Here is a 19,188-nt window from a genome sequence, read left to right on the forward strand (position 1 = left end):
TTTTTTAAATAAAAGCAATTTATTTTTGGAGTGCGGCTGTCCAGAACGTTTTTCCTTAATTTTGCGAGTTCCTCTGCAATATTCCCATTCCAAAACTTCATTAGTGCTGTATATTAGTGCCTCCTATCAGTGCTGTATATTAGTTTCTCCTATCAGTGCCGTATATTAGTTCCTCCTATCAGTGCTATATATTAGTGCCTCATCAGTGCCGTATATTAGTTCCTCCTATCAGTGCTATATATTAGTGCCTCCTATCAGTGCTATATATTAGTGCCTCATCAGTGCCGTATATTAGTTCCTCCTATCAGTGCCGTATATTAGTTCCTCCTATCAGTGCTATATATTAGTGCCTCCTATCAGTGCCGTATATTAGTTCCTCCTATCAGTGCTATATATTAGTGCCTCCTATCAGTGCTATATATTAGTGCCTCATCAGTGCCGTATATTAGTGCCTCCTATCAGTGCCGTATATTAGTTCCTCCTATCAGTGCTATATATTAGTGCCTCCTATCAGTGCCGTATATTAGTTCCTCCTATCAGTGCTATATATTAGTGCCTCCTATCAGTGCTATATATTAGTGCCTCCTATCAGTGCTATATATTAGTGCCTCCTATCAGTGCTGTATATTAGTGCCTCATCAGTGCTATATATTAGTGCCTCCTATCAGTGCTGTATATTAGTACTGCCTCGTCAATGCTGTATATTAGTGCCTCCTCATTAGTGCTGTATATTAGTGCCTCCTCATCAGTGCTGTATATTAGTGCCTCCTATCAGTGCTGTATATTAGTGCCTCCTATCAGTGCTGTATATTAGTACTGCCTCGTCAGTGCTGTATATTAGTGCCTCCTCATCAGTGCTGTATATTAGTGCCTCCTCATCAGTGCTGTATATTAGTGCCTCCTATGAGTGCTGTATATTAGTACTGCCTCGTCAATGCTGTATATTAGTGCCTCCTCATCAGTGCTGTATATTAGTGCCTTTTCATCAGTGTCACCTCATCAGTGCTGTACAGGGCCGCAATCAGGGGGGGTACAAGCAGGGGCCCAGATGGCAACACCCAACGCCCCCCCCCTTTTTTTTATAACATTTTCAATTCATAGTCCCCCAATTTGCAACGGCACCCCCCATTTCTCAATTTGAGACAGTAGCACCCCCCCCTTGCTCCAGGGGGCCCATGCCTGAAGCTGTGTAAGGGGCCGCATAATTCATGATGGCGGCCCTGGTGTTGTATATCAGTGCCACCCATCAGTGCTGTATATCAGTGTGGTATATATCAGTGCCACCCATCAGTGTGGTATATATCAGTGCCACCCATCAGTGCTGTATATACCAGTGCCACCCATCAGTGTGGTATATATCGGTGCCACCCATCAGTGTGGTATATATCAGTGCCACCCATCAGTGCTGTATATACCAGTGCCACCCATCAGTGCTGTATATATCAGTGCCACCCATCAGTGTGGTATATATCAGTGCCACCCATCAGTGCTGTATATATCAGTGCCACCCATCAGTGCTGTATATATCAGTGCCACCCATCAGTGCTGTATATATCAGTGCCACCCATCAGTGTGGTATATATCGGTGCCACCCCATCAGTGCTGTATATACCAGTGCCACCCCATCAGTGCCACTGCATCAGTGCTGTATATCAGTGAAGGAGAAAACATATTATTTACAACATTTTATAACAGAAATGAAGAAAAACGTGTTTGTTTGTTTTTTTAATTTTTGTAGCTCAAAACATGTAAACAGAAATCAGTGGTGATCAGATAGCACGGAAATAAATCTCTATGGGGGGGGGGGGGGGATAAAACGTTCATATTCTAGGGATGAGCTCCGGCGTGGTACACGTGCAGAGCCCGCCAGGAAGTCGGCACGGTGCTAATCACAGGCAGGGAGACATTTCCCGATCTCTACAGCCGAGCATCGGGACAACGTCTCCCAGGGCTCTGCACGTGTACGATGGGAACAGGCCGGAGCTCATCGTTCCGATGACATTGCAGACTTCCTATAGGCCACCTGTACACTGCGGATCCACTGATCAGAAGATCCGCTCCTCGGGCACCGCACGCTGGAGACCGGATTCATCAATCCGGTGACCGGCCGATCCGCCATCGAGAGAATGCAAAGACGACACACCCCATCGGCGCCTGCATGCTGCCTTGCACATGTTGGTCCGTCGATCCGCTTACGTAATAACGTCATCCCGCACTGCGCATGCCCGGTCGCCTCTCGCTCAAACTGATTACCGATCCCTCGATCTTCTCCGCGTTCGACGACCATGGCTGCTCAGCCCGCGCGTGCGCGGTGACGTTTACTTCCACCGCGCATGCCCGGCCGTCCTTTTACGTTACATAGCGCATGCGCGGCGGCCTCCTCTTCCTTTCAGCCATCTGAGGTCGCCATGGCTCCCCAGGTGTGTATCGAGCTCCCCGTATTATGGGGTGTTGGGGGTGCGGAGAGGCCCCGGGGATCGGCCTGGCCGGCCCGGATCGCTCCCCTGTGGGTAGAGGGGCCGGTCCCGGGAGGTCCGAGTGTGATGGGAGGCCGGAGCGGGCCGAGGAGTGCGGCGTGCCGGGGCGGAGGAGGCCCGAGACCCGGGGAGGAGGAGGCCGGAGACCCGGGGCGGCTCTGTCACCGAGAGGCCTCGTGTATGGGGGGCCCTACATGGACACCCCCCCAACACACACATCTCCTTCCACACGACCTGATTGGATGGGAGAGGGAACACCAGAGAGGCCACACACCGATCTGATCGTACGATCTCCTGTGTAGTGCCTGGAGACCCGTACAAGGAATGGATCGGTCCTCCTATTACATCATATTAGTGTTTGCAAGGCTACAGCTGCCAACACACACCATACAATCTAATTGTATCTCCTGCCCACACACCCCATGCAATCTGGTTGTACGATCTCCTGCTCTGCACATACACTGTGCAATCCCCCTGCAGATCTGCCATCTCCTGTGTGGTGCCTGCAGACCAGTATGATGGAGGCATCGAAAAGATTCTCGTATTAGTGTTGGAAAGAACGGCTAAAGCTACACACATGCCGTACAATCTGTCCCGTCTCCTGCCCCACCCCACACGCCATACAATCTGTCCCGTCTCCTGCCCCCCCCCCCCCCCACGCCGTACAATCTGTCCCGTCTCCTGCCCCCCCTACACACGCCGAACAATCTGTCCCGTCTCCTGCCCCCTCACACACGCCATACAATCTGTCCCGTCTCCTGCCCCCCCTACACACGCCGTACAATCTGTCCCGTCTCCTGCCCCCCCTACACACGCCGTACAATCTGTCCCGTCTCCTGCCCCCCCACACACACCGTACAATCTGTCCCGTCTCCTGCCCCCCCCCCCCACACGCCATACAATCTGTCCCGTCTCCTGCCCCCCACACCCCGTGCAATCTGTCCCGTCTCCTGCCCCCACACCCCGTGCAATCTGTCCCGTCTCCTGCCCCCACACCCCGTGCAATCTGTCCCGTCTCCTGCCCCCCCCCCCACACGCCGTACAATCTGTCCCGTCTCCTGCCCCCACACGCCGTACAATCTGTCCCGTCTCCTGCCCCCCTCCCACACGCCGTACAATCTGTCCTGTCTCCTGCCCCCCCCCACACACGCCGTACAATCTGTCCCGTCTCCTGTCCTCATACACCATATAATCTGATTGCACCATCTACCCACACACGCCGTACAATCTGTCCCGTCTCCTGCCCCCCCTACACACGCCGTACAATCTGTACCATCTCCTGCCCGCACGCCGTACAATCTGATCTGTACGATCTCCTCCTCTGCCCCATTATATAATCTGCCATCTCCTGGAGACAAGGAATGGATTGGTCCTCATTGCATATTGATGCTTGCAAGTCTAAAGCTGCCCACACACCATACAATCTGATTGTACCATCAGATTCACCCCATCTGTGTAATATGAGGACAACACCTAAAGATCCCGATTCATATTGTATCCAAACAGACAAAATAACCTACAGAGAATCTGAAGGGGGTCTAATGCTGTGCATGGGGGGGGGGCGGCTAAAAGTGTTATCAAAGGGTTTTTCCATTTTCATGGAAAAAATGGGTGAACCCCCCCCTCTCCCCCTGACACGAGATATGGGGGGGGGGGATACCCCCCTCCCAAAAACAAACAAACACGTGGAGGGTTCTCAACATGATTTCAATGTGTCAAAAAATAATTGTAAGTACAAGTTGGCAGTGTGAACTTCCCCTACATGAGACGCTATAAAAGAAGTTGTATCCAAGTAATCCCCCCTCCCCCCACTGGTGAGCACACCCCACATACATGGATGAACATAGGGTGGGGGCGGCAGGCATATCACATTATCCAAAAGCAATAAAGTGTTATAGAAATAAATTTGCAACCTAAAATAAAAACGCACGTAGGGCGTGCAGAAGGCCGCGGCCTCAATTGCCGGCCCGATGTCATCGCGTGATGTGGGGGGCGCACAGAGACACAGGGTGAGGTATGCTGTAGCTCCGTGCGCCCCCCCGCGCGGTTGCGTTGCGCCGGCCGGCTTCCTTCCCCGCCAGGTCACTAATTTTAGTCGCAGTTGCGACCGAGCACCCGGATTTTGTCGAACCCTGCTGTAGTACACCCTTGTGAACGAGGCCTTATGTCTGCATATGATGTTTATATACGGGACCCCTTGAAATAATTGATAGCAAGTGATGATGCACATTAAAGCGGAGGTTCACACATTGAGAACACATTTTCCCCTTAGCTTCCTGCTCGTTTTGTCTAGGGGAATTGGCTAGTTGTTTTAAAATATGACCTGTACTTACCATTTACGAGATGCATCCTCTCCGTCGCTTCCGGGTATGGGCTGCGGGAGCGGGCGTTCCGTCTTGATTGACAGTCTTCCGATAGGCTTCCGACGGTCGCATCCATCGCGTCACGATTTTCCGAAAGAAGCCGAACGTCGGTGCGCAGGCGCTGTATAGAGCCGCACCGACTTTCGGCTACTAGTGACGCGATGGATGCGACCGTCGGAAGCCTCTCGGAAGACTGTCAATCAAGAAGGAACACCCAGTCCCGAAGACCCATACCCGGAAGCGACGGAGAAGATGCATCTCGAAAACGGTAAGTACGGCTCATATTTTAATACAAATAGCCGATTCCCCTAGACAAAACGAGCAGGAATCTAAGGGGAAAAGATAAAAAAAAAAAAGATCATTGGGTGAACTCTCGCTTTAACCACTTAAGACCTTTAGGCAGCTAAATGCCCAGGCCAGGTTTTGCGATTCGGCACTGCGTCACTTTAACTGACAATTGCACGGTCGTGCGACGTGGCTCCCAAAAAAAATTGGCGTCCTTTTTTCCCCACAAATTGAGCTTTCTTTTGGTGATATTTGATCACCTCTGCGGTTTTTATTTTTTGTGCAATAAACAAAAATAGAGCGACAATTATGAAAAAAAAAACAATATTTACTTTTTGCTCTAATAAATATCCCCCAAAAACATATATTAAAAAAAAAAATTCCTCAGTTTAGGCCGATACGTATTCTTCTAAATATTTTTGGTAAAAAAAAATCGCAATAAGCGTTCGGTTGGTTTGTGCAAAATGTATAGTGTTTACAAAATAGGGGATAGTTTTATTGCATTTTTATGTATTTTTTTTTTTTTTACTACTAATGGCGGCGATCAGCGATTTGTTTCGTGACTGCGACATTATGGCGGACAATTTTGACACATTTTTGGGACCATTGTCATTTTCACAGCAAAAAATCATTTAAAATGCATTGTTTGTTTATTGTGAAAATGACAATTGCAGTTTGGGAGTTAACCACAAGGGGGCGCAGAAGAGGTTATGTTTCACCTAGTGTGTGTTTACAACTGTAGGGGGGTGTGGCTGTAGGAGTGACGTCATCGATTGTCTCCCTATAAAGGGGTTGACACGATCGATGCCGCCGCCACAGTGAAGCCGTGTTTACACGCGGCTCGCCCCGGGACCCCAGCGGCGATCGGGTCCGCGGTCCCGGAGCTTCGGACCGCGGACCCATGGCTGGGTAGATGTACAGGACGTGCCGGTACGTCCATCTGCCCAGCCGTGCCATTCTGCCGATGTATATGGTCGTGCGGCGGTCGTTAAGTGGTTAATATGCAGTTATTCTGCATGGTAAATGGAGCCTCTTGATTGCCTACTCATGAAACATTACTAAGCCGAGGTTCACACTGCGCTGTGGAAATGAAGCTGTGCGATTTCAGCAGAACTCGCACAATTTTACTCCCGCTTATCGGTCCCGATTTCGGACACGATTACAGAGACATTTGTTTCTGCACAAATCAGTGCAGCGACGCAGATGCGGCGTTACACCAATTAGGGCGGTGCCATTTCTGGTGACTTGTCGGTATGGTTCCCCTATCGAAATGGTTCCTGTAAGGACTGCGCAGGCGCAATCCTTGCCGACGGAAATCTCTGAACCTCGGCCGGCATCCAGGCTCATTCCTTAACATCCCCGTGGATTGGAGGCTGTTAAAAAAAGAGCCCGGAGGCCGAGCGGAGCGAGGACGTGAGGTCGACTGGCCACTTACCTCAAATTCTACGTCGCCCTGGATGCCTGCCGAGGTTCGGAGATTTCCGTTGGCAAAGATTGCGCCTGCGCAGTCCTTACAGGAACCATCTTGATAGGGGAACCATACCGACAAGTCACCGGAAATGGCATCGTCCTAATTGGTGTAACGCCGCATCTGCGTCGCTGCACCAATTTAAAAAAAAAAAAAGTAGTTTCTGTATATTTTTGTGATTTCGGCCCACAATTTACATTGACATCTGTGCAGAAACAAATGTCTCTGTAATCGTGTCCAGAACCATATTGTCAGATCACCGGCAAATGCTGCCAATTTGTCAAATTGCAGCAGTGTGAACCAGGACTAATACACAATCCCAGTACTGCATGCACACATCTGTAGATGTACCCTAAATATTTAGATTTATTACCGTAGCCATCTAAATATAGCAATTGTGAGCTCATTTGGTGAAAGAATCCTCTTCAGTTGTGGTGATTGGCTGTGGTGGACGCCCTGTGCTGTATTTTTAGCGTGTCTGGTGATTACAGATGAGTGCGGAGCTCTGTCACAATGGCGTTCTCACATGGCACAAGTGCACAGCTGGTCCCCAGTGTGAGGATAGACTGGGCTCATGGCACAGGTGGTGGTTGACCTGTCAAATGTCAGGGGTGACGGGCAGATCAGTTCTGAAGACCCCCCAAAAAACTGCATGAAATTACTAAGAGGCGGCAACAAGACCTCTGAACTACAGCTGTGGAGGCATCACAGTGGGTCATGTGATGGCAAACTGTGGGAAATTTAACCACTTCAATACCGGGCTTTAAAACCCACCTCCTTCCCGGGCCTATTCTGGCACTTCTTTCCTACATGTACAAATCCTCATTCTTTTGCTAGAAAATTACTCAGAACCCCCAAACATTATATATGTTTTTTTAGCAGACACCCTAGGGAATAAAATGGCTGTCATTGCAACTTTTTATCTTGCACCGTATTTGCGCAATAATTTTTCAAACGGCTTTTTTTTGTAAAAAACATGGTTTCATAAATTAAAAAATAACAAAACAGTAACGGTAGCCCAATTTTTTGGTAAAATATGAAAGATGATGTTACGCCGAATAACTAGATACCTAACATGTCACGCTTTAAAATTGCGTACACTCATGGAATGGCGCCAAACTTCGTTACTTAAAAATCTCCATAGGCGACACTTTAACATTTTTACAGGTTGCCAGTTTAGAGTTACAGAGGAGGTCTAGTGCTAGAATTGTTGCACACGCTCTAACGCACGCGGCGACACCTCACATGTGTGGTTTGAACGACGTTTACATACGTGGGCGGGACTTACGTGTGCGTACGCTTCTGAGCGCGAGCTACCGGGGACAGGGGCATTTTAATTTTTTTATTATTTTTTCTTTTTTATTTTACTTATTTCTTTATTTTTTACACTTTTTTTTACACTTTTTTTTTTTTCAATCGCTTTTATTCCTATTACAAGGAATGTAAACATCCCTTGTAATAGGAATGTGCGTGACAGGTCCTCTTTAAGGAGAGATGCGGGGTCAATAAGACCCCACATCTCTCCTGCAGGCTGGAAAGAATGAGATCGTGAAAAAAAATTCACAGATCTCATTCAAACTAGCCGCAATTGCGGTTTGTTTACTTACGGGGACCCGGGCGTGGCGTCATCACATCGCGCCCGGGCCTCCGACGGTCATAGAGATGACTGGTGACCAGATGGTCACCAGTCTTCTCTATGGCAAACATCCGGCGGACGGCGATCATCTCTCCGGGCCCCCGGTGGGACGGGAGAGCCCGGAGAAGCACCGGATGGCGGCGGGAGGGGGGGATGTCCCCTCCCGCCGCCTGTAAGAACGATCTAGCGGCGGAACCGCCGCTATGATCGTTCTTACGGTGCGCAGGATCGCCGCCGCTAAAAAATGATATCTTAATGATGCCTCCGGGTACAGGCATCATTGAGATATCCCCCCGCAAAGCCCAGGACGTCATATGACGTCCACCCAGGATAACAGGTCCCCGTTTTGGACGTCATATGACGGCGTGCGGGTGTCAAGTGGTTAAAGAATAAATTCACTTTTTCACAACTTTTTTTTTTATAAAGGGAATTTTTTTTTACATTATCAAAAAGAGATTTTTTTTTTTCCGGAGCCTGTAAAGCAGGGATATGCAATTAGCGGACCTCCAGCTGTTGCCAAACTACAAGTCCCATGAGGCATAGCGAGACTCTGACAGCATCAAGCATGACACCCAGAGGCATGATGGGACTTGTAGTTTGGCAACAGCTGGAGGTCCGCTAATTGCATATCCCTGCTGTAAAGCATTGCACCAATGATCAGCAGATCGGTTACCGTATTTATCGGGCTATAACGCGCACCCCCGAATTTGAAGGAAGATTCCTGCAAAAAAAAAAAACTTTGGATGCCCCTCGTCGGGGTCTTGCCGGTCGTCCATCGCGTCCTGCCGGTCGTCCAGCGCGTACATCGGCGGCCTCGTCTGGTTCGGCGTCCTTCTGGGGACATCCCTGCTCGATCCCCGCGCTCTGTTCAAACCACTGTGCCGACATATACCGAGCGGAGTATACTCGTGTATAGGCGGGCTAGGCTCCTCTCGCGTAAACGACGTGACCGCGAGAGGAGCCGAGCCTGCCCGAGTGTACTGCGCTCGGTATATGTCGGCGCAGTGGTTCGAACAAAGAGCGGGTATCGGCGTATATCACGCACCCACGATTTTGCCCTGTTTTTCAGGGCAAAAAAGTGTGCGGTATACACCGATAAATACGGTATGTCATGCAGGACTCCTGCAGATCTGTCGGTGTTTTTGGAAGCCAATGCATTCCTACAGGTAGAATCTATGGACCACCAAAGTGCGCTGTAGTAAATCATTGAGAACTACAAGCCAACAAACTTGTAGTTTTCCATTTACAAAACACTGAATGAGTTGTGTGGGTGGAGCATTTTTTATTTGTGACCGCTAGCTGGGGAGAATATCAACCCCCCCCCCCCTGATAAAAAAAACTGATTTTCTATGGATTTATTTACAGGAGAGATCTCAATGCAGATCAGCCTCTCTGGTGTCTTGTGTTTTATTTTTATAATCTGAATGTTTTTTTTTTTTTTATTCCTTTTCTCAGAAAAAAACAGCGACAAAGGGTGGCAAGAAGAAGAAGCAGCTCCTGAAGTTCACCTTGGACTGCACACACCCTGTAGAAGATGGCATCATGGATGCTGCTAACTTTGTAAGTTACCACTTGTGAGACCCTCGTCATTTTTTTTTCCCCTAAAGGGGTTGTAAAGTTAAAATGTTTTCCCTAAATAGCTTCCTTTACCTCAGTGCCGTCCTCCTTCACTTACCTCATCCTTCCATTTTGCTTTTAAATGTCCTTATTTCTTCTGAGAAATCCTCACTTCCTGTTCTTCTGTCTGTCACTCCACACAGTAATGCGAGGCTTTCTCCCTGGTGTGGAGTGTTGTGCTCGCCCCCTCCCTTGGACTACAGGTGAGTCAGGACGCTCTCTACTTTGTAGATAAAGGAGCTGTGTGTTAGTGGGCATCCTGACTCTTCTGTAGTCCGGGGGGGGGGGGGGGGGAAGAGAGCGACACTCCACACCAGGGAGAAAGCATTGCATTACTGTGTGGAGTTACAGACAGAAGAACAGGAAGTGAGGATTTCTCAGAAGAAATAAGGACATTTAAAAGCAAAATGGAAGGATGAGGTAAGTGAAGGAGGACTGCACTAAGGGAAAGGAAGCTATTTAAAGTGGGGGTTCACCCAAAAAAAAAAATATATTACATCTAGCAGAGCCAGCATAGTAAGGACATTTACTTTCGGCGGGGTTTTTTTTTTTCTCCATAACATACCTTTTTTATATTCTGACTTTGTCCAGGGCCTCAGGGTTCCGATGACTGCGGGACTGGGTGTTCCTATCCCAGCCTCAGGGTTCCGATGACTGCGGGACTGGGTGTTCCTATCCCAGCCTCAGGGTTCCGATGACTGAGGGACTGGGCGTTCCTATCCCAGCCTCAGGGTTCCGATGACTGCGGGACTGGGCGTTCCTATCCCAGCCTCAGGGTTCCGATGACTGAGGGACTGGGCGTTCCTATCCCAGCCTCAGGGTTCCGATGACTGCGGGACTGGGCGTTCCTATCCCAGCCTCAGGGTTCCGATGACTGCGGGACTGGGCGTTCCTATCCCAGCCTCAGGGTTCCGATGACTGCGGGACTGGGCGTTCCTATCCCAGCCTCAGGGTTCCGATGACTGCGGGACTGGGCGTTCCTATCCCAGCCTCAGGGTTCCGATGACTGCGGGACTGGGCGTTCCTATCCCAGCCTCAGGGTTCCGATGACTGCGGGACTGGGCGTTCCTATCCCAGCCTCAGGGTTCCGATGACTGCGGGACTGGGCGTTGCTATCCTTCCGTTGGATGATTGACGGCTTGTAAAACAGGTGACCTGTCGCACAACGCGCGTCACCAGACGTTGGGAAATAGCCAAGCTGCGAGTCGGCACTATACGGCACCTGCACAGTCAGCTCTATACGGCGGGCGCCGTATAGTGCCGACTCGCAGCTCGGCTATTTACGGAAATCTGGTGACGCGCGTTGTGCGACAGGTCACCTGTTTCACAAGCCGTCAATCATGGAACCGAGATAGGAAAGTACGGAGAAAAAACCTGCCGAAAGTATATGCCCTTACTATGCTGGCTCTAATGTTAAAAATTCGTTTTTAGGGTGAACCTCCACTTTAAGGATTTTTTTTTTTTTTTACCTTTACGACCCCTTTAATGTCTCTGCGTAACTGCCTGCCCGTACGAGGTACGAGCAGACCACTAACTCTGACAGAGCAAGAGCCCTGCATTACAATTGTTATCTGCTAATGACGGGTACAGTGCTTTAAAGTGGTTGTAAACTCCCCCCCCAAAAGGCATAATGAGCTAGTAGAGTGCAAGCTTGTGGAGGGCAGGGACTGATATGAATGTAGAATATGTAAATGCAATATACTTGTAGTAATTGGCTTGAGAGAATTGTGGATTATTTTGGATACTGAGCAAATTCTGACTGAAGGTATTGTGTCTTTAGCCCGGGCTCAAACTGCCTGCGACTTTGAAGTCGGACTTTGGCGTGACTTGCACGTGACTTCTTCAACAAAAGTCAATGCAAGTTGAACCAAAAGTAGTGCAAGAGCCTTTTTCTAAGTAGGAGAAACTTAAGTTGCGCAAGTTGGAACCGTTCCATTGCACAGAATGGGTTGCGACTTCTTCTGATGTGACAAGTCGCAGCAATTGTTGCATCATCGTGAACGGGCACATCAGTAATATCACTGAGGGAAAACGGCACGTGGTCTGTTCTCAGCCTGATGGTTTCTTATATAGAAATGGAATTGTGGTCAGCAATAAGTATATAAAAATAAGACTGACCTAGTGCCTTACCATAACTCGGTGGTAAGATAAGTGACCAGTGATAACACATGTCAAGTATAGGCATGTCTTTAAATAAAAAAATTGATCGCTTCTGTGTCCCGGAAGAGGAGGGCTTGATCCTCAAAATATGTCCTGTATGCTATGAGGTCTTCCCATACCATACTGATCAAATGCAAATTTTTAGCACAGGGTGCGTCTGTGGCGCATTGGGGAAGATTAGCTTTCTACACCTTAGTAGTGCAGCAAATATCTGGTGATCAGGAGCCAGTTCCCTTATGTCCCTGGAACATTCTACACCAGGATACAGGTCATGGTCAGTTGTGTTCCTCAGCTTCTAATCTGAGCCACAGGAAGCCAGGTGGGTGGCATGCCTGTAATCGGCCTGGCTGATACCCCACCTGGCACTACTTGCCTGACGATGGCGGCTCCTGGCATGAGTCTCGCTGGTAACACCATAGCTGCACGTTGCTAGTACTAAGCAGCTCAGGAGAAGAGTGCCACTGAATGTGGGTGCACCCCCTGATTTCTGCATAAAGGGGTTTCTTAAATTTACACCGCACAAGAATATCAGTAATTATGGTAGAATGTGCAAACTAAAGGTTATCCTTTAAAATTGTTAGAGGATGGGATATGATTGTCGTGTTTATCTCGAGCCGCCTACCTCAGAGTAGTCAGTCTGATTCTATACACCATTCTGTATGCTGGACTATTTAGATTACATAATTCAGCTTGAAAATAATGTAGTTTTTTTTTATATTATGTCTTTGGCATTCTGCTGATTTATTGTTACTTTTTTGTTACGCAGCAATATTCTTCCTTAAATGTATGTATTTTATGCATTCTCCCTTAGTCTGTGGGGATTTGTTGGTTATTGTTTTGACCTGTACCTATTGTGCATTTTGTTTATATTCTATGCATTCTCTAAATAAAAATATTCAAAAATTATTACAGGAACAGTTCTTGCACGACCGCATCAAGGTGAATGGAAAAGTTGGAAACCTGGGTGGCGGAGTGATCACTATTGAGAGAAGCAAGAGTAAAATCACTGTGTCTTCAGAGGTGCCGTTTTCTAAGAGGTGAGTTGTGCCGGGGATGGAGAGGTCACTGTTCAGTCTCCACTGGAGCTTCCTATGGGTCAGATATTCAAAACGGACCTGACACATCAGTAAGAACCCGTTCACACTCTCCACACGCCAAATGCTGCGGATTAGTGTGCGAGCCGCTGTCCATTCCAGCTGCATTTTTATTTTAACTTTATTTGAAGTGCACAAAGTGGCACTTTGCATGTCATTGCATGGTGGTGCCTTGCACTGATTGATGTGTGTTGGACATGCTTTGCCTACCTGTGCACTGCGGTATAATTTAGCGTGTCTGCATTGTATTTCAGCTCACTGCACCACATAGAAAACGGTTTTCTGTGTGCCCTAATAGTGATTGGTGTTCTTCTAGTGTGGAAAAAACACCAGTCACCACACTATATGAACAGGCCCCTAAATATTACACCTTTACTTTAGTGTGTACATTAAAGTTTCTTACAGAACATATTTATCGGAGAAACTTATTGTACGACCCCTGACCTTAAAGACAAAAAATAATTGCACAACACATTCTGGAACCTCTTTACTGCCTAGAAGCCTACAGGTATGGGTTTTGAGAACAGAAGTAAGAGTCGAGGTGCTCTCACCTTTCATTCATATTGACCTTTCTAAACCTTTGAAAATCTAATCTTATGCTTTGGAAAGCAAATTGCTGTCCTGGGTCTCTCTTCTCATTGGCTCCCACTGCTGTCAGTCACAGCCAGTGAGGAGAGGGTTGGGCTGAACATGTCTGTTTCTTATGAACGCCTAGAGCAGGGCTCAGTGGTGAGCATGCACAAGTGGCCCCCATAGCAAGCGGCTTGCTACTCGGGCACCGGTCGAGGAGGCGACACCAGGAGCACCGACGGAACACAAAGAAGTGTGGAGGATCGGGTCTGCTTTCTGCAAAATCATTACACGGGGCAGAAAAGTAGGACATGTTGTTTATTTTATTTTTTTCAGTCGCCTTTCAATATCCCTTTAATGCATTATCTGCAATAAAGTTATATTAAAGGCTTTCCCTGTTTAAAAAAAAAAAAAAAAGCTGCGTACCTTCTCTGTGTAATGGTTTTGCACGGAGCAGCCCCAAGCCTCTCCTCTTCTCGGGTCCCTAGCTGATGTTCTTGGCCCCACCCTCCTGCCGAGCAAGCAGCTTGCAATGGGGTTCCCAAGCCACAGTTGTGTCCATTTACACACACACACACACACACACACACACAGCTGCGACTTGGCACAGCTATGTCCCACGCCCTCTCTTGCTCACGGGCTCTTTCTGCACTCGGCCAATGAGGAGGGAGATGCAGGGCTCTCGTGCACATTGTCGGATTAAGCTTGGGCTCAGGTAAGTAATTGGTGGGGGGGGGGGTGCTGAAGCTGCTATACAGGAGGATTTTTATTTTGCATAGAATGCTTGAAGGTAAAAAAAACCTTGAGCCTTTACGACCCCTGTAAGGTAAGAAACCTGCCAGACCTCTCCATCCAGCACTATCTGTGAGATCGAGCGAAAGCAGCGCTGTTGCTCCGATTTGCTGCTGTAAGGAGGGAGAGATGTGCGGGCCAAAACTGTGCTGTGCGTGTCTATAGACAAACATAACCCAGCTCAGGAGCGAGGGCCACACGTCTGGCCCCATAGTAAGCGACTTTCTATGGGGGCAGACATGGAAGGATGTTTGGGGGGGGGGTCACACTTGCATGGAGCAAATAAAGTATTGTGGATGAATATATAAGATGAAAAGCAGTTCTAGATGTCCTCAAAAGGTAAAATTGCATTCAATAACTAGAATACAAGATACAAAGTTGATTCAGCGTGGCCAGCGTTGGCTCCTAACTATTTAAAGTGTTCTTAAACCCAAAAACATAAGTTTCTAATTACTGCCCATCACCTCATAGATATAATGGCTGCTTTTATTTTATGTTATGTTCTTGGCTTTCATTTATATTTTCCTTGTGATCCTATCAGCAGTCCAGACAAGTATCAGTTGAGAAACCATTTACCCAGGGCCGTTTGAAGGAATTCAGGGGCCCCAAGTAAAATGGGGCCCCCCCCCCCCGCAGGCAAAGCCTACGTTGGCGCTACACTAATTTTTTACACCCATGTTCTTACTCCTCCCCCCTCCCTAAGTTTTTCTATTCTCACCTCCCCTTCTTCCCTGTAGGCTGCCGCTGTAGCATGGCCGAGCTCCTCTTCCTCCTGTCAGTCCGGTGTTCTGTCATTATGGGTCCCCTATCAGATAGTGCCCGGGCACCGCCCGGTACAGGAGATTCAGTTTTCTGTGAGCACTCGGTGTGCACTTCCTGTCAGTCCGGCCGGGAACAGAAAACTGAATCTCCTGTACCACGCACGGTACCCGGCCGGACTGACTAAGTACTCCAGGAGGAAGGAAGAGGAGCTCGGCCACGCTACAGCCTGGGAAGGGGAAGTTGGGGGCCCCAGGCCAGCTCGGGGCCCCAAGCAATTGTTTGTTTTGCCTGTCCTGTAGCGACAGGCCTGCATTTACCACTGACTAGTGCTTACAATGATCGGCTTTTTATTTGTGTAAAACCTTTATCCCAAAACAAAAGTTTCTGATTTATAAAATGTGCGGTGGAGTAAGTTTGGCTTCAATCTGTTGGATAAACTATCAGATATAAATGCACTTGTTGAATAGTCCCCTCATCCCAGACTGACAATGCTGCCATCCAAAGCTGTCTGCTTGACTACTTCATTCATTATGCAGACTCCCTAAGAGGAAGAGGTATTGGCAGGATCACCAGGTGAAAAAAAGCCTACAAAACAAATGCAGTCACCGCATCTAATTAAGTTACAATATTACATTTTTGTTTTTGGGGTTAATACCACTTTAAGTGGGCAATAGAGGAGTGGGGAAGATATGGAAATAGAATAATAGTGGAGGTATGGGAGGTTATGAAGGCAGGTAATGAGCAGAATCGGAGGGCAGGCAGAGGAGGTATGTGTGTCAGGGGTAATATTTACATGTGCCGGAGAAGGGTATTGGTAGTGGGCAGTATGTTTTGGTAGACTAAGCAACCCATTGGTTTTCTGTGGCAAAAAGGAGATTAATATATTAAATCAATCTGAAGGCGAGCTCCATACAGAAGACTTTTACAGGAAGGTGTATGTAGGAATTGGTGCAATGTGCCCACAGTTTGTAAATGACTGTACGTTTTTGTTTAGATACTTGAAATATCTTACCAAGAAATACCTGAAGAAAAACAGCCTCCGTGATTGGCTCCGTGTGGTTGCCAACAGTAAGGAAAGTTATGAATTGAGATACTTCCAGATCAACCAGGATGAAGAGGAGGAGGAAGACGAAGATTAAATGTTGGATCTGGATGTTCATATTTTTGTTTTTGTATGGCCCCAAATAAATATGGGAACACATCTGTGTGTCGGTGTCTTCTCTCTGCATGGTATGGGATGGATTTAATTCTAGGGATGGGATTGGTGGTCAGTGGCAAGAATTTACCTCTTAGATTGGTGGTCAAAATGCCACTCTTGCCGACAACAAAAAACTTCATTAGTGTCATGAAGCTGGCTCTGCCAAGTGGTGCTGGACCCAGAAATTGGCATTGAACAGAACAGGAGGTTAAGCAGCCAAAGGTCAAAGAACCCCTCCTAACCTCTGAAGGAACATTGGTTGAGAATGGTGGTTCCTAGTGGGTTGTAGAGTGTCAATAGACCATGTCAAAATATACGTGTGTGTGACAAAAAAAAAATCCCCCCAAAGTAAGAGATTCCAGGTATGTCACCAGAGCTAGTATTCCCCATTTGAAGATTGCCCCTGTATTCCTGTTCTGGGATTTTTCCTCACTCTGTGATAATAAAAAGGACAGTTGGTGGACATGTGACTCAAACACAAAACTTAGTGCGTTTTTTTTGGGGGTGTTTTTCTTTTTTTTTCCTGCTATTTTTTCCATTCATTTCAATGGGAAGCTGCCTTTTTGAGGTGGTTCTCAACACCGCACCAAAGATGCAGCATGCAGGACTTTTCAAACTGCACTGTACCCACAGCGCAGTGTTGTGAAAAGTCTAATAGGATTTAAAGAGAAACATTTTTCTTGTGTTTCCTTACAGACTAAACACACAGGAACAAACCTATCCATGTGAAAGGGGCCTTAATGTGGTTGTATTGGTTGATGCAATGATTATTTTTGTTTGATAAGTTAGGATCAGTAGGGTCCCATTTAACCACTTAACCCCCGGACCATATTGCTGCCCAAAGACCAGAGCACTTTTTGCGATTCGGGACTGCGCCGCTTTAACTCACAATTGCGCGGTCGTGCGACGTGGCTCCCAAACAAAATTGGCGTCCTTTTTTTCCCACAAATAGAGCTTTCTTTTGGTGGTATTTGATCACCTTTGCGGTTTTTATTTTTTGCGCTATAAAGAAAAATAGAGCGACAATTTTGAAAAAATGAATATTTTTTGCTATAATAAATATCCCCCAAAAATATATAAAAACATTTTTTTTCCCTCAGTTTAGGACGATACGTATTCTTCTACATATTTTTCTTAAAAAAAAAAAATCGCAATAAGCGTTTGGTTTGCGCAAAAGTTATAGCGTTTACAAAATAGGGGGTATTTTTATGGCATTTTTTTTACTAGTAATGGTGGCGATCAGCGATTTTATTTCGGTTCTGCGACATTATGGCGGACACTTCGGACACTTTTGACACATTTTTGGGACCATTGGCATTTTTATAGCGACCAGTGCTATAAAAATGCATTGGATTACTATAAAAATGCCACTGGCAGTGAAGGGGTTAACACTAGGGGGCGAGGAAGGGGTTAAGTATGTCCCTGGGTGTGTTCTTACTGTGGGAGGGGTGGCCTCACTAGGGGAAACACTGATCCTCTGTTCATACATTGTATGAACAGAAGATCAGCATTTCCCCCCCCCCCCCCTGACAGGACCGGGAGCGGGTGCCCGGCGGCGATCGAGCCCGCCGGGCACACGCACGGGAGTCGGGGGGCCGCTCAAAGAGCCACCGTATAGCTACGGGCTCTCGCCCAGGAGAGCCGACCTGCTGCCGTAGAATGACGGCGGCTGGTCGGCAAGTAGTTAAAGTCCGAGAGCCCCAAAAAAAATGTGGTTCTGCTTATTTAGTATAAGTTGCAGGTAAAAAATGTAGGGCTGGTACTGATTAAAATTTTTGTGTTCGATTAATCCTTTTTTTTTTTTTATCAATAAATCAACAAATTTCGTTTAATTATACCGCACATACATTTTTTCACCACTATATATAGTCCCAACTGTAATATCCACCGACTACTCTCCCCCTCCCACTGTAATATCCACCGACTTCTCTCCCCCTCCCACTGTAATAGCCACCGACTTCTCTCCCCTCCCACTGTAATATCCACCGACTTCTCTCCCCTCCCACTGTAATATCCACCGACTACTCTCCCCCTCCCACTGTAATATCCACCGACTTCTCCCCCCCCCCTTACTGTAATATCCACCGACTTCTCTCCCCCCCCACTGTAATATCCACCGACTTCTCCCCCCCCTCCCACTGTAATATCCACCGACTTCTCTCCCCCCCCCACTGTAATATCCACCGACTTCTCCCCCCCCCCTCCGTAATATCCACCGACTTCTCTCCCCCCCCCCCCACTGTAATATCCACCGACTTCTCTCCCCCCACTGTAATATCCACTGACATCATTAGTGCTTGCTTGGTCTTACCAGAGAAGCCGGCCAAACACGAGCAGTTGAGAACGTCGGTGCGCCGCTCTAGTTTCTAGGAATATGCTGTATGTCGGCACACTACTTGCTTGATGTCGGCTGAGGTCGGGTTCACTTTAAGAAGAACGGTCCGTGTGTTGGCATGTGTGGATTTCTGTAATCAGAGGGGGAACCAAAGAGACATTCATTGTCCATTTTCAATCTGTTCTTTTTCATCCAATTCCAAATCAAATTTTTTTGCAATAAACAGAAAATGAGCAGCTCGAAAAACGATGGAAAATTAAATCTCTGCTTTTGTTTTGTTTTTTAAACTTGCAGTAGATTCTGGGCACAGAATAGTGGGGTAAGTGCCAGATTTCAGCAGCCCCTGCAGTTTTCTTGTCCTACCCCCTGAGGGGTGTATTTATACATTTTCAGAGCTATCCTTCCTGTGAACCTCCATGTGCAAATGGGGG

The 19,188-nt window shown here is 47.6% G+C and overlaps 1 protein-coding gene across 1 annotated transcript; it reads left to right on the top strand.

Annotated features, from left to right (window-relative positions):
• Positions 1–2,313: 2,313 nt before the first annotated feature.
• RPL22 (ribosomal protein L22) lies at positions 2,314–16,425 on the top strand. Its single transcript, XM_040326534.1, has 4 exons — positions 2,314–2,420; positions 9,685–9,789; positions 12,919–13,043; positions 16,219–16,425. Exons 1-4 carry the CDS (start codon positions 2,334–2,336, stop codon positions 16,361–16,363), a joined length of 462 nt encoding a protein of 153 aa, XP_040182468.1. The 5' UTR covers positions 2,314–2,333; the 3' UTR covers positions 16,364–16,425.
• Positions 16,426–19,188: the final 2,763 nt, after the last annotated feature.

This window comes from Rana temporaria, chromosome 10 (assembly GCF_905171775.1).
Source record: "Rana temporaria chromosome 10, aRanTem1.1, whole genome shotgun sequence".
In the NCBI taxonomy this organism is placed as follows: domain Eukaryota; kingdom Metazoa; phylum Chordata; class Amphibia; order Anura; family Ranidae; genus Rana; species Rana temporaria.

Bases quoted from the DNA above. Each gene is read 5' to 3' on its own strand.
- RPL22 (XM_040326534.1), top strand. From the start codon at position 2,334: ATGCCCGGCCGTCCTTTTACGTTACATAGCGCATGCGCGGCGGCCTCC. The intron at 2,421-9,684 runs GTGTGTATCGAG...TCCTTTTCTCAG, and splicing joins AGGTCGCCATGGCTCCCCAG to AAAAAAACAGCGACAAAGGG. The intron at 9,790-12,918 runs GTAAGTTACCAC...AAATTATTACAG, and splicing joins TCATGGATGCTGCTAACTTT to GAACAGTTCTTGCACGACCG.